Genomic DNA, 15,214 nt, shown 5'->3' on the forward strand with positions numbered 1-15,214 from the left:
ATTTTGTTTTGACTACGGCAGACCAACTCGGCTACCTACCTGTAACTAAAAAAGCCCAGTTATTACTACCTTTTTTCCCCTCACAGGGGAATTGCTCTAGCACTCATCCTGATTTATTTGCAGGGAGATTAGACAATGTTGGCTGTTTAATGAGAACTCGGGTCTGATTTGTTGGCGGAGGCTAGATGACGTTGCATCAAAACATCTTCTCCTTTCCAGAGCATTTTCTCATCACTTTCCTTATCTCAAAAAAGGACTGATCTTTTAGCTATGCAAGGCATCCCAACTACAGTTGCACAACCTGAACCTGCCAATGCGTGACTGAATCCCACCCGGAAACTGTGACAGACTGGAAGCGCCCAGAGTAAATTCCATGACAATCACATCAGTACTGCCCTACACGCTATTATCAGTTTCACGGCTCCATCAGAATTGGAAACGTAATCTATACAGCAACTAGTTAATAATGGAAGCACACCGCTGAGGTCTAGCCATAGACTTGTAGATGAGTGAGAAATTGGCATATATATTAACCGAGCTATGAAGCTTTTATGATAAGTCCTGATGAAACACATGGGCGTGTGTGTTTTATTCCTATTAAATTGCCTTGGATTGTCTTAAACACCTGCTATTCCTTGCTTTTAGGCATCTTGCTAGGATTTCTTCAAAATAATAACCAATTTACCTCTGCATTCTGCAAAGGTGGTGCAACAAGCTTCACCCCTTGTAAACCTCAGAGGTCTGGCGTGGGAATTTATTTATTTTTATTTATCTGTGTAGCAATAATTTCTAACTGTTATTGAATTTGGCACAAGGCTCACATGGAGGCTTTCCTGATTCTGAAAACATTTAATGGAAAATCCTGTTTTTCTTCTTCCACAATACAGCCGTACCTTGGATCTCGAAAGACTTGCAAGTCAATCGTTTTGGGTCCCAAACACTACAAACCCAGAAGTGATTGTTCCGGTTTGCAAACGTTCTTTGGAACCCGGACGTCCGACACAGCTTACATGGCTTCTGATTGGCTGCAGAAGCTTCCTGCAGCCAATTGGAAGCCACACCTTGGTTTCCGAACCGTTTCAAAAGTTGGATTCCGTTCGACTTCCAAGGTACGACTGTACTAATTTTCCATTTGTATATGGCAGAAACAGGGAGCATCTGCCCACTGGGGAAAACTACCAACACTACAGGCATTAGAACCACAGTTGCAGGTCTTGGCTTATTGATAAAATGTGGATAGTTGCTCCTCTATAGTTTTTTACCTCTATAGTTTTTCTTCTCTGTGTTCTGATTGGCCCACTGTCGGCTGCAGTGATGAACAAGAATGGGACAGATTTCAGCCTCTCTCACTTCCTAAGCACATTACTTTCCTCATACAATCCTGGGAACTATAGTTCGGGATGCTGGGTATTGTAGCTCTGTGTAGGAGAAATTACAGCTCTCGTGATTCTTTGGGGGAAGTTGCGTTCTTTGTCCCAGCCTGGGATGAAGGAGATCAACTTTGTCTGGGATTTGTGAATCTTATTGAAGCTCAAGCTTTTTCTTAGTTCATTAAGGGTATTTCTTAAGAGATTACCTCAAAAAGAATATTGTATGCGTTATTGCAGATTCTCTAAAATTGAATTGCAAGATGAGAAAGAACAGATATTTTACGATCTCCTTAGTCTCATGTTGTGGGATAGCCAGCCTCATATAACCAACATGTCTAGTTAGTGCATAAAGGGGTTAATGCCATAGAGCAGGCTGTCCTGCCAGGCCACTTGTAATCAAGCCTACTTTTGTATTAAGTCTACTTGAGATGCTCAGCGTGTGGAGAGGTTTGAGCTGGTTGTTCCCTGACTCTCTTGAGTTCCTATACCAATGATCTAGAAACTTACACCATTTTGTAACTAAGCTAAGTTCTACCTGCACAACTTTTTGGAAGTGCATGAACCTGACCTTTGAAGCGTTTGTAAGTAAGCCCATTTTTAACTTGCCAAATGTGTTGTCTTTTCCTATGCTGATAGAAGGTAGAAACTTTGGAAAGAAACTTTTTAAGGGGACCTTTTGGAATTCACTTGGAGGGGCACATATTTTAAAGGTCTAACAGCCTATACAGTGGTACCTCGGGTTAAGAACTTAATTCATTCTGGAGGTCCGTTCTTAACCTGAAACTGTTCTTAACCTGAGGTACCAATGTAGCTATTGGGGCCTCCCGCTGCACCACCGCTGCACGATTTCTGTTCTCATCCTGAAGCAAAGTTCTTAACCCAAGGTACTATTTCTGAGTTAGTGGAGTCTGTAACCTGAAGCGTCTGTAACCTGAAGCGTACGTAACCCAAGGTACTACTGTATTTATACGCTTTGCTTTGCTGCATGTCTTCTGGTTTTTTAATCTCTACTGGGGTTGTCCCAAACTTGAATCTTGGCATCCAGAAATTCTCTTTTCTATATTTCCCCCCACCAACACATCTTGTATACTGAATCTGCTCTCAGAGCCATATATCTAAGGTTATCCAGCCCAGAACTATGTACGATATTTCAGAAGAGGTCTTTGGTGCTAAGTCAGGTGCTTCCAAATCTTAGAAATAGACATAACCTTTTGTGCCATAGCCACATAAACTTTTGGATGGGACGGTCCATCAGCAAAAGGATTTCCCCTAATGCAACAGAACTCCCGCTGCCCTGCTTCTCAGCACTACTTTGGATACAACCTTTTGTAATATATTATCTTGATTCTCCCCCTTGCTTTTCATTTTACAAGCCACAGAGAATATGTTAATACTGTCTAATAATAAAAAAAATTAAGTGAGGGCCAGAGAAGCCAGTGTGAGATGTAAACTGCTCAGCAGGAGATTATTTTAATAAGCATCTTGAACTACACCTGCCATCTATCATCTCTTTCTCTCCTGCCAGTTTCAGTTTTTTAAAGTTTCATTAAAAGTGTTTCAATGCTTTTTTTGTGATTTTTAGTGCTCCCCATTGAGTTGACATGAAAAGCTGCAGCATTTCAGATGGTACTGAATAAATTAATATCACATTAAACTCATACGCGCCATGAAAGAGCAGCGCAATATATAACAATATCCTGAGCTCAATAGAAAGAAATAATTTGTAAATATCTCTCTGGCTCGTTCATTTTTAGCCAGTCGCCCACTGAATTACCTTAAATGTTTCATAAATACTGACACACACAGTTGAAAAATAATCCTGAATTGCCTACTTAAAGCGAAAGAAGAAGGTATGAAGTTTGGATAAGATGAAATATTTTAAATGGTAGGAAGAAGAAGAGAAATTCATTCTAGTTTGGCTTTTACGGCAAAGCTATTTGCTCTTTCCAAAAGAATATGCAAACTGAAAGACAGCTGTGCATTGAAATTCACATTTCCCCTAAATTTTGTAGTGTAGTTCTCTAACCAAATAAGATGTAGAAAATCGTGCATATTATGGGAACGTATGCATCAAAATGCATATATTGGTAAAGGCAACATATAAAAATGATTTATTCTAGGGGAAACTGCTTGCAAAAATGTTCATGTTAGGAAATATCACACTGATTTTTTTTTAATTAAAACAAAGGCAGAGGACCAAAATTTCACAAGGGAAGGAGTAAAAAGAAAAAGTAACCTGACTGCAATTCTGGGAGGTAGAAATATGTCAATATGTGAAATGCCTGAGAATTAGTACTGGGGCCTTGTGAGACATGAGTGTTCATTGGACAGGCCCTGAGTCTGAGATACACCAGAGAGACGGGCTCAGTTGAGGACCTGTAAACCCATAAAGTAGAGACCATCACCTTGCCAACAAAGGTCCGTATAGTTAAAGCCATGGTTTTCCCAGTAGTGATGTATGGAAGTGAGAGCTGGACCATAAAGAAGGCTGATCGCCGAAGAATTGATGCTTTGAATTATGGTGCTGGAGGAGACTCTTGAGAGTCCCATGGACTGCAAGAAGATCAAACCTATCCATTTTGAAGGAAATCAGCCCTGAGTGCTCGCTGGAAGGACAGATCCTGAAGCTGAGGCTCCAATACTTTGGCCACCTCATGAGAAGAGAAGACTCCCTGGAAAAGACCCTGATGTTGGGAAAGATGGAGGGCACAAGGAGAAGGGGACGACAGAGAACGAGATGGTTGGGTAGTGTTCTCGAAGCTACCAGCAGGAGTTTGACCAAGCTGTGGGAGGCAGTGGAAGACAGGAGTGCCTGGCATGCTCTGGTCCATGGGGTCACGAAGAGTCGGACACGACTAAGCGACTAAACAACAACAACAAACCCATAAAAACTTCCAGAGAGTGCTGATTTGGAGGGGGGTCATTGGCTTTGCAGTTTCCCCCAATAATCCATCTGAGCCTTGCTACCCTACAGATCTGCTGCTGTCGAACTCCAGTGATTTCTCGCCTTCCAAAGTTGCTTGAATTCCTAGCACTCATTCCTTTCTCGCACAACACCCTCTCTGCCCATTGATGGGACTTGTCAGAGCAACGCAAATGGTTACTTGTCTTCCAAATCCAAGATGAACCCCAGCTGAAATCTTTCCAGAACTCCTTTACCTTTGCTTGAACATCCCATGGATGACCCCACCTGCACCTGGTCCTCAGAATTTGTGTAGCAAAACTGCCCTACCTCGAACATCTCCCAAGAGGCTACTAATTCCTTTTCCTTTGCAAAATAGGGCCAGGCTGATGGGTAGACAGAAATGTATATGCTAAGATCGCTTACCTGGATCGTGCAACACCATTCTCTGATCTGGGGGTAGCAAAATCTTAACCCCCATCGTTCAGCCTGGACACTGAGGTCCAGCACCGAGGGCCTTCTGGCGGTTCCCTCACTGCGAGAAGTGAGGTTACAGGGAACCAGACAGAGGGCCTTCTCGGTAGTGGCACCCGCCCTGTGGAATGCCCTCCCTTCAGATGTGAAGGAAATAAGCAGCTATCTTCTTTTTAAAAGAGATCTGAAGGCAGCCCTGTTTAGGGAAGTTTTTAATATTTAATACTGTATTGTTTTTAACACTTGATTGGAAGCCGCCCAGAGTGGCTGGGGAAACTCAGCTAGATGGGCGGGGTATAAATTATTATTATTATTATTTATTAACAACTGGTTGTCAGAATGGGCAAGGATTTCCTATGTGGACTATGGACCTCTTGGCTATTCCATAGACTATTGTGAGACGCATAAAGTTTCAGTGGTTGACTTTGGGAGCGTGCTGTGATGAGAACAAGGTGCCACAACTGGGTTGTTGGTAGAGCACACAATCCAGACTTAATTGTTAAAACCACAGCAGCGATCGCTAGGCAAATATGAATATAGATTGATTTAATGCGGATGTCAAGTCCATATAGTTTATCCACAAATTGTGGTGCCTCAACATGAAAATTCATACATAGTTTTAAACATATGCCAGAAATCCTAGTATCTAGGTTCTGGTTTTGTAAATCAGGAAAGGCACCAATATTTTCTCCCAAAAGCCTCAGTTATATTATCAAACATCAAACAGAAGCAGACAAATCAAGCTATTGTTGCTAGCTTATTTTGACTCTAGGGTATATTTTATTTTATTGCGGACATAAACCATGTTTTTCTATTTTAATTTGCTGTTCTGTTTCCATGGCAATTATGCCAAGGAATGAAGGGTAAAAGGATATCTCTGAGATAGTAAAAATAGAAAACATGTGGTGAGGTTTTTTGGGGGAAATGAGTTGGTAATTGGCAATTTCCAGATGCCATGCTAATGTCTTTGTGCTGTTTATGTTTATGCATCTTGGTAACATTTGCCCAGTGGAAACCAAAAATAAAAAAAATAATAATTGAGTCATTGCTAATAACTTCACAATTGTTTCCTTCAGTTTGTAGCTGTATAGAATCAGAAGTGTGTAATCTCCAAGAAAGCCTCAGTGTGAGATTTGGCAGCAGGCATTACTGAAGGCTACCACTCACTAAGGAGGGGGGAGAAATTGAATTTGGTTCACATTTAAAGCCAAATCAAATGTGCATGTTCTTAAACAGTGTAAGAACCGAAGCACAGCCTTTATAATAACTGTTCTGGTATTTCCCCCTTATTCCCTCAAAAAAGATAAGGCACGACACAGTCTTCTACAAAAGTATAAAAAGGTTTACTCACATATCATTCTGTTCACTATCGGATCCCAGAAGGTAGACTTAGCTTAGAAAAGTAACATACACCTAGAATCTATCTCATAAGAAGACAGTCCCTTTGTCCTCTTGGCTGGAGCCAAGAGAGCATCTTTGGCTAAGCAGATGTTGCTTCTTCTATGCATGTAGTGAAAGAGAGAGAGATTGCTGCCCTGCCCTGTGCTTTTGTCGTTACCTGCACAAGTGAGGCCACGCCCACCTCTAGTCACAAGCAGAGGAAGTCTGTTCCAGCCCAGAAGGAAACAGGAAGTTTACCTGCTGGCTGGACAAACATTCCTCCCCATGTGTAAACATGTTCACTCTAGGAATGTTGTACTTGACTGTTCTGGTGTTTCACATCCCACACAAATTTGGCAAAAGTCAAGCCAAATTTCAAAGTTGAATGTTTCTTCTGCCCTCCAGCCCAAAAGGAGACCTCACTCTGGAGTCCTGTAAAGCCACATTCCATGGGACATTTTGGAAAAGACTGTTTCATGTCAGCAAATATTTCCTGGCAATAAACCAGCTTGTAAACCTTTTAATTCCTCTTTTAGACCTGCGCAGAACGAAAGCGAATGGGCACCGCAACCTGCAGCTTACGAAAACTTCGGGCACTACAGGACGCAGATTCCTTCCTGGCAGGGCCAAGGCGACATTGTCAGCGTCGAGAACAGCTGCACGCTGCCTCTTCAAAGACCAAGCAGAACCCGAGAACCCACAGCAGATGGCAGGTCTCCATCACCCCAAGAGGCGTATCCAGCACATTACAGCAGCTGCCTCTCTGAAAAGAACAAGTCTGAGACGCTACTGAGCCAAATCTATGTTGCAGATGAAATCCGGATGGTAAGAATCTCCAGATCTTGTTTTGTAAGAGAAACACTGGGTTGCATCCACAACTTGGGCGAGTGGAAGGTTGCTGGGCAATCGAGCTTTCTCGCCATTCTTGACAGTCCTGTGAAAAGTCTCTCCTGAGGATGTTCAGGAAAGGTTTGAAGGGAGCAGAGTAGAGATGGGGTGAATCAGACTCAGGCAGCTTGTGCAAAGGAAGCAGATGGCATGTGCAGGTCAGAAGGGCCCTCACACAAACGCATGCAATGGTAAAGGCCTAGCTGGAAAGCTTAAAGCCCATTGCGACTACGCGGGAGACAGAAGAAAAGGAAATATGAATTGGCCCCGCCCTGTGGCTTGACCAATTGCAGCTAGGAGCAGCTAGGAGCTAGGTAGAGTCAGAGATCTAAAAAAAAGTGTAGACTTGCACACAATGGCCAGCTTCCGTTTTGACTTGAAATGTTCGTTTGGGGCTTCTCAGAAGTGCGTATAATAATAATAATTATAATAATTTATTATTTATACCCCGCCCATCTGGCTGAGTCTCCCCAGCCACTCTGGGTGGCTCCCAATCAAATGTTAAAAACAGTACAGCATTAAATATTAAAAACTTCCCTAAACAGGGCCGCCTTCAGATGTCTTTTAAAGATAGGATAGCTGCTTATTTCCTTCACATCTGAAGGGAGGGTGTTCCACAGGGCGGGCACCACTACCGAGAAGGCCCTCTGTCTGGTTCCCTGTAACCTCACTTCTCACAATGAGGGAACCGCCAGAAGGTCCTCAGCGCTGGACCTCAGTGTCCGGGCTGAACGATGGGGGTGTACATGCTCCTTCAGGTATACAGGACCGAGGCCGTTTAGGGCTTTAAAGGTCAGCACCAACACTTTGAATTGTGCTCAGAAACGTACTGGGAGCCAATGCAGATCTCTCAGGACCTGTGTTATATGGTCTCAGTGGCCACTCCCAGTCACCAGTCTAGCTGACGCATTCTGGATTAATTGCAGTTTTCGGGTTACCTTCAAAGGTAGCCCCACATAAAGCGCATTACAGCAGTCCAAGCGGGAGATAACCAGAGCATGCACCACTCTGGCAAGACAGTCCGCAGGCAGGTAGGGTCTTAGCCTGCATACCAGGTGAAGCTGGTAGACAGCCGCCCTGGACACAGAATTAACCTGCGCCTCCATGGACAGCTGTGAGACCAAAATGACTCCCAGGCTGCGCACTTGGTCCTTCAGGGGCACAGTTACCCTATTCAGGACCAGGGAGTCCCTTACACCCGCCCGCCCCCTGTCCCCCCAAAAACAGTACTTCTGTCTTGTCAGGATTTAACCTCAATCTGTTAGCCGCCATCCATCCTCCAACCGCCTCCAGACACTCACACAGGACCTTCACCGCCTTCACTGGTTCTGATTTAAAGGAGAGGTAGAGCTGGGTGTCATCTGCATACTGATGAACACCCAGCCCATGAACACATAAAGGCAAGAAGCGGGCAGGGGGTACGCCGGCCTGCAATGGCGCCCACCTGAGAGGTGCTGGAACTGCACTCCAGCGTCCTCTGGCTGAAAATAAGCTCTGCACCCCATCCGGGTGGGATTGCAGCATAAGGCAAGATCAGCTGCTATTGCACATTGGCTTCAGCCATCTTGCCCATCTGTGCTACAGATCCTTGGGAGCTGCTTGATCCTCGGAGTTCTGGCACCACAGACACTGAGGCTGAATCCAGTGCAAAACTACCGCCCCACATCACGGTCCTAATGGCCGGCATGTCTCAGCCCCCAACCTTGCAGGACTTTTATTTCCACAAGCACCTGGGAATTAAAAGCAGGTCGAATTCGTGTGGTGGGTGCAAGGATATATAAGCTTTAATTGATTTAATTGGCAGGTGAAGGTTTAGTCACAAACTAGATTTGCATCACCCCTTAGGCTACTCTGACTCCTTCCTTGCTTTGCCAAATTTGATTTGAAATAAACAAACAAACTTAGTACACAAAACTGTTGGAATGATAACGATGATGATGTTCAGTTTTAAAAACCGCATCTTTCGTAATGCCGATGCCACTTGAATTTGAACCCTGAGCCAATTGTGGGGGTGGGCAGGGGAGAGGAGAGGAGAGGAAAGCCCCATTGCACTAGTGGGACTTACTGGCCTGGCTCCTCCTTGTGCAACTATTTTGTTGAATCCAGCCTTATGAATGGAAGCACCTTCAAGCTGTTCTGAAGTCTCACAAATATATTTGCTTCCCTTGGTCTCCGGATCACTCTCAACAAAAGTATTTTGTTGGAAGAGGGGTCAAGTGCTATGAAAAATCTTGTGTGGTGATTAACCTGTAATAGGGCATCACTTGATGCTGCAATCAAAAAACAATTAATATGTGTGTGTGAACAAGCACTTAGCTTCAAAACCTTTAAAACAGCGCACAAGGTATGAACAAGATTCTTGAAGAAGTGCGGGGCGTCCTGTGTCTACTTGACCCTCACTTTGTGAAAACAGCTCAGTGATGAACACTTCCCTTAGAGAAGGCTTCCTTCCTTTGGTACTGAAGTAAAGTGTAGTGTAGCTTTTATTGGAAATAATAATAGGAACGCTCTGATTTGAACTGTTACCTGTTGGCAAAGAGAGAGTGTGTGTGTGTGTGTGTGTGTGTGTGTGTGTGTGTGTGTTTTGCAACTTAGTTCTGGGTTTCTGGGTAAAACCGATTATCAGGGACTCTTCCTTTCTGGCTTTGGACTGCAATTGTTTTGGTTACCCTTGTCCATGACTTGTGCTGGGACAGAGGGAGTGTGATCCTGTTGATTCTCCTGGCCATCTCAGTGGTGTTTAGTCACCATTAACTGTGGTGCATTTCTGGGATGCCTTGGCAGGTGTGGCTATTAGGAGCCCCATCTCGAGTCGGCTCTGCTCAGTCCTGTGAGGTAGGACCCAGAAGGTAGCACTAGGACTTCGCTGCTCTTTCCTTTGGCTTGCGGCCTCTGGAGTTTTTCTCTTTTCTTCCCATGCTGCTTAGCAGCTGTTCAGAGATTTGGCTGCGTATGTAAATGATACCCAGCTCAATCATTGCCTTCTGAACATGGGGAGGTAATGGAGCCCTTAAATGCTGTCTGTCAGCCGCAAAGGACTGGATGGGACAGAACAAATTGAAACTTAATCCAGACAAGCTGGAAATGCTGTTGGTGGATGGATGATCTGACTCAGAGTTAGGTGTGCAGCCTGTGAGGAAGTTTGGTCTCTTGTCCTCCATTATACTTTGGACAAGAAGACAGGTCCTTTCTTAAATACACAAGTGCCAGGGCCATCTTACCCAAGAGGCTAGTGGTGCAGGGCGCCAGGGCACCAAGTTCTGGGGGGTGCCAGGGAAGAGGCGGAGGCTGGACGCAGTGCCTCCCTGCATCAGCTCGCCGCCCTCGCCCACCTCCACCATGCAGCGTCGCGCCCGGAGCCTCCATCTGCTGTGGCCACCATGGCACAAAGCGGCCAGCTGAGCCGGGAGCCGCCGCGTCCAGCCTCCGCCTCTTCCCCACCGGAGGAGCTGCCCTCCAGCCGCTGCCCGCCTCCTCCAGCCCCGCAAAGCTGGGCACATCGCTGGCAGTGCCGTCCTCCCTAAAAAAGGTTGGCAACTCTGGGAAACCGGGGGGGGGGGGCACAGGAAGGCTCTTTGCACCACAGCACTGGATATGCTGAAGATGGCCCTGACAAGTGCCTAATTAAATTCTATCTACCAAGGAGATAGAGAAACCTGGCAGTGAATTACACCCTCGGCAGCCATCTTTTCCTGCTCCCAGGAGGTGTCTGCCATCTCCTCACCACCAGCCTATAAAAAAAGGTGTCAAGCTGACCATCTTGACCTGAGAGATGATTGGCAGGACATGGCCACGTGTCAATCAAGACCCACCTGGCTCAAGGGCTCTTTAGAAGGTTACTCTTTCAAGGCAGTTCTTGTTCCTCTTGATTCCGTCTAACCTGCAACTGATTTCTGAAGCTGCCAGGACCAGAGGTGACCGTGTGTTTAGCAATGTTAGTTTGGATCAAGTGATGTGTAGTTAGACCTATAATGTTTTATTTCAAGTTTGAGCCACACCCTTGCTATTTCTTTCTCCTCTTTCTATTTACACATCCTCCTTTTGAATAAATTGCTTAAATCAGCTTTCTGGGCTGTACTGGCCTCAGGGGCTGGCCATGTGGTTTAGGCTGCCGGGTCTACGCTGCTGGGAGAGCAGAGTGTAGATGGGCTGAAGTTGCCAAACCAGAGGTTTGGATTCTGCTGCTTGTTCCCCTACTCTTGAGGAGATCAGGTGGCAGCGGCGGCAGCAGCGGAGGGAGGACAAACCCTCGGTGCTAGTGGGTTAACCTACAGGGTTAGCTGACCTGCCTTTTTAGGATGTGATTTCACTGCTCCTAAAATATCAGGATCACAGCTTTGGGAGTACTCCTTGATGCGGCTGCATGTGCAGCTGGCATCAGTGGTGAGAGGTACGCTTTTCTTTCGAAGCTTTGGGTGGTACGCTAGCTACAACAAACCTTCCTGCCTAAGCCACAACCACGCCACTTTGGTTCATGCCATAATCACACACACACACACACACACACACACACACACACACACAGGATCTGCCCTTGAAAACTGTTCAGAAACTTCCCAGGTTTGATTCAGTGTGTTGGTTTTAACCTTTAAAACCTTAAATTTCCCCAAGGGCTGCCTCTTTTGATATGTTCCTCTCCACATGCACCTTTCAAAAATCTAAGGCCTTGCTCCAGATCGCTTGGATAAATGAGGTTCAGCATACACCTGCTGCCTTTTTGACAGTGGCCTACTTTGTGGAACGCCCTCTTCTGGGAAACCGATCTGTCCCAAGCATGTCATTCTTTTAGGGATCTGGCCCAAATGTGATTGTTCCAGGAGGATTTTAGTCGATTGATCTCTTAGCTATGCTATTTTAGTGCTGTACCTCCATGCTTGCTATTTTGTGATACAGGATTATTTTTTTTAATGGGCATGTTTTTATGTGGTAAAAGTAAAGGGACCCCTGACCATTAGATCCAGTCGTGGCCGACTCTGGGGTTGCGACGCTCATCTCGCTTTATTGGCCAAGGGAGCCGGCATACAGCTTCCGGGTCATGTGGCCAGCATGACCAAGCCACTTCTGGTGAACCAGAGCAGCGCACGGAAACGCCGTTTACCTTCCCGCCGGAGCGGTACCTATTTATCTACTTGCACTTTTTGGAGTGCTTTCGAACGGCTAGGTTGGCAGGAGCAGGGACCGAGCAACGGGAGCTCACCCCGTCGCGGGGATTCGAACCACCGACCTTCTGATCAGCAAGTCCTAGGCTCTGTGGTTTAACCCGCGTACATGACCCTTTATACTCCAAGCCGCATTAAGTTAGCTTATGAAAAAAATGGTGATGCATATGGTTTTAAGACAAATGCAGAGATTGGATACCTCTTTGGAATAAGAAACACATAGATCAAGACTTCAAATTTAAGATGTGAAATGAGGCAGAGTTTCAGTAATGTTAAAATACTGGTGTTCATGCACTTTTATAGTAAGGAACCTTAAATAAGGGATCCGTCCCAGCATGGTTATTGTAGTTTTTCTTCTTCCAATTTGATGGCAGTGGCGTCCCGATATAGACACGGACTTATCCCAGCGGGATGTAATACCACTGGCTGAGCTAAGTACTCTGTGGAACAGAAGGTGCAAAAGAAGGAGAGATTGTTTCACCAGTGCAGTATTGTCAGTGTGCAAGCTAATAAGAAAAGCTGGCTAATTATACCCCGTCCTAATTGTGCCAATTCTTTGTGTCGTTCAGGCTTCCCCAGAGACTCCATTTCCTGCAACGGTGACAGAGAAATTCCTACAAGAGGAGGAGAAGCGAGCGAGAGATTTTGAGCAGGTTTTAAACTCTCACATTGAAGAGCTGCAAAGGCAGTCGGAGAACACCATAAAGAAGTACACCGCTTTCAAGCAAAGCAGGCACAGATGAGCCTGGAAAACAAGAAAAATGAAGTGACAATCCCAGAATAAATAATCAGCTGCTGCTTTATAAAAGGGGGAAAGGGGGAAAAGAATTGCCTTTATGCAAAGAAGTGTTTGTAATGTGAGATTTTGTATATACTTCGACTGTGGATTTCATTTCAACATGAATTTGGAATATTGTGTATTGCAGAGTGTATGAGATCTAAAAAAAAGAAACCTGGAAATTAAATATGAAAACTTTTTAACCTTTAAATGTATACCAGATGTCCATATTGTTACAGAAAAATCTAGGTGTGAGGCTGCTCAGTCACCCAGCTCATCGGGCAGAGCCCGCGGGTCTCTGAGGAATAAAGGAAGGATTCCAGCCACCAACCAGCAAATAGCTGTAGACCAAAGTTTATTCCGCAATAGGTTCAAAGAGGAAATTTGAACCCCGAGGATGGGGTGACAAAAACTTTTAAAACTTTCCCACCATATCCCAGAATACAGTTCGTACAGCATCATTGCTACATCACTGACATGTCACAAAAGGGGAGGGGTAGACAGGGGTTACACTAGTTTAACCTTGGCAAACATGTCTTGGTACAAGATTAGCATAAGCAGACATGGCAGGGCAAGACTCAGGTATAAGATTAGCATAGGCAAACACCTCTGAAGTCCCACCACCCAAAGTACAATAGAACTTCCTTTGCATGTCTGGACTCCTTGGCAAGTCTGGTGATGGGATTAGGCTTTCCTTGGCCAACAATCAGCTCAGCAAGTGTCACCTCTGGGCACTTCCTGGAGTCCTTTTTCAAGGGGAAAATAGCTTTGGAATGGAGGAAACTGGCAAAGGGGTTGATTTTATATTATTTTTAAAGCTAGGTAACTTCCCTGAGCTGTCAAGTTGAAAGCATAGCTGTCAAGTGTCCCTTATTTGAAGGGACAGTCCCTTATTCCAGTGCCATGTCCCGCTGTTGTCCCTTATTGATGGATGTCCCTTAAACGTCCCTTAAATAATGTCCCTTAAATTTCAAAGGAAGCAACTCCTCTCCCTCCCTCCCTGCCGGCCAGGGAGGAGGGAGGCTCCACCTGTGTTTCTTGGCTGTGTTGCTCACCCAATAAAAAGTCTAAGAACGACTGTGGGGTGGAGCTTGCATGCCTTGTGTGTGGCTAGTTAATGCAAGCTGAGGGGGTTTTTGAATGCTGGACGCCATTTTGTTGCACGTGCTGCTGCAAACTTTGCAGTGCAAAGCCAGGCCAGGGAGCCATCTTAAATTGAGGCTGCATAGGCCTTGTGGTGCATGTGATTCAGATTCTATTCAGTTGAACCTCTGGTTACAAAGTTGGTTGGACAGTGTTCTCAAAGCTACCAGCATGAGTTTGACCAGACTGCAGGAGGACAGGAAGACTGGCGTGCCTGGAACAGGTGAGGCTGCAGATCCCTTATTTTGGCTGCTGGTCCCTTATTTTCAAGGCTGCTGGTCCCTTATTTTCAAATCTGCAAGTTGACAGCTATGGTTGAAAGGATACATTCAGGCATAATATTTGTAACATTTAACTTTAAAGATGTGCACCGCCCCCCCCCCTAATTTCCGTAACAATATATTGAACTTTTATTAAAGATGCACCCTGTTCACAAACCCAGCCAACTGCAGCAGATGCTAAAATATAATAATTCAAGAGGGTCCCACACCTCTCCTCCCTCACCTTGGATTCTGTCTGTCCTTCACTGCACCGTAAAGCAAATATACAGAGAGAGCAAACAGTAGCTCAGCTAAAAACCTTCATTTATTTATTTTTCCCATCCTGTTTCCAAAGTCCTCAAAGCTGTGTTAGTTTCATATTAACCCTGTAGGTTAGGCTGAGAAACAGATGATCTGTTGCAGATTAGGAATCTGTGTAGGACTGGATATGGGAAACCCCGAACGTTGCAACATAAAGGCACAGTCTCAGAAAAGGGCTGTAGCTCAGAGTTAGAGCATCTCTTAAAATGCAGGAAGTCCCAGGTTCTCAATGTCTGAAACCCTGGAAAGCAGCTGCCAGTCAGAGTAGACAATAAAGGTAAAGGGACCCCTGACTATTAGGTCCAGTCATGGACGACTCTGGGGTTGGGGCGCTCATCTTGCTTTATTGGCCAAGGGAGCCAGCGTACAGCTTCCGGGTCATGGGGCCAGCATGACTAAGCCCCTTCTGGCGAATCAGAGCAGCGCATGGAAACGCTGTTTACCTTCCCACCGGAGCGGTACCTATTTCTCTACTTGCACGTTGATGTGCTTTCGAACACACCTAGGAGGGCAAACGCCACAGTGCTTTTCCTCAAACA

General features: G+C 45.3%; 1 protein-coding gene and 1 long non-coding RNA gene across 3 annotated transcripts in view; one reads left to right on the plus strand and one right to left on the minus strand.

The window, feature by feature from the left end:
- The window catches only part of DEUP1 (deuterosome assembly protein 1), a 59,308-nt gene extending 46,146 nt beyond the window's left edge, over positions 1-13,162 (plus strand). For both annotated transcript variants that reach the window (XM_081002123.1, XM_081002124.1), the window contains exons 12-13: positions 6,663-6,951; positions 12,743-13,162. In XM_081002123.1, coding sequence (XP_080858249.1) covers positions 6,663-6,951; positions 12,743-12,916 — 463 coding nt within the window. In that variant the 3' untranslated portion in view covers positions 12,917-13,162. The remainder of the gene's footprint in view (positions 1-6,662; positions 6,952-12,742) is intronic.
- Positions 13,163-13,289: 127 nt separating this feature from the next.
- On the minus strand, positions 13,290-14,959 carry LOC308475499. The gene is made up of 2 exons (XR_013985267.1): positions 14,422-14,959; positions 13,290-13,807 (listed from the first exon to the last, which is right to left on the minus strand). It is a non-coding gene; the product is annotated as an uncharacterized lncRNA (long non-coding RNA).
- Positions 14,960-15,214: the final 255 nt, after the last annotated feature.

The sequence above is a fragment of the Podarcis pityusensis genome (genome assembly GCF_964106645.2).
Source record: "Podarcis pityusensis genome assembly, chromosome: 4".
Lineage (NCBI taxonomy): Eukaryota > Metazoa > Chordata > Lepidosauria > Squamata > Lacertidae > Podarcis > Podarcis pityusensis.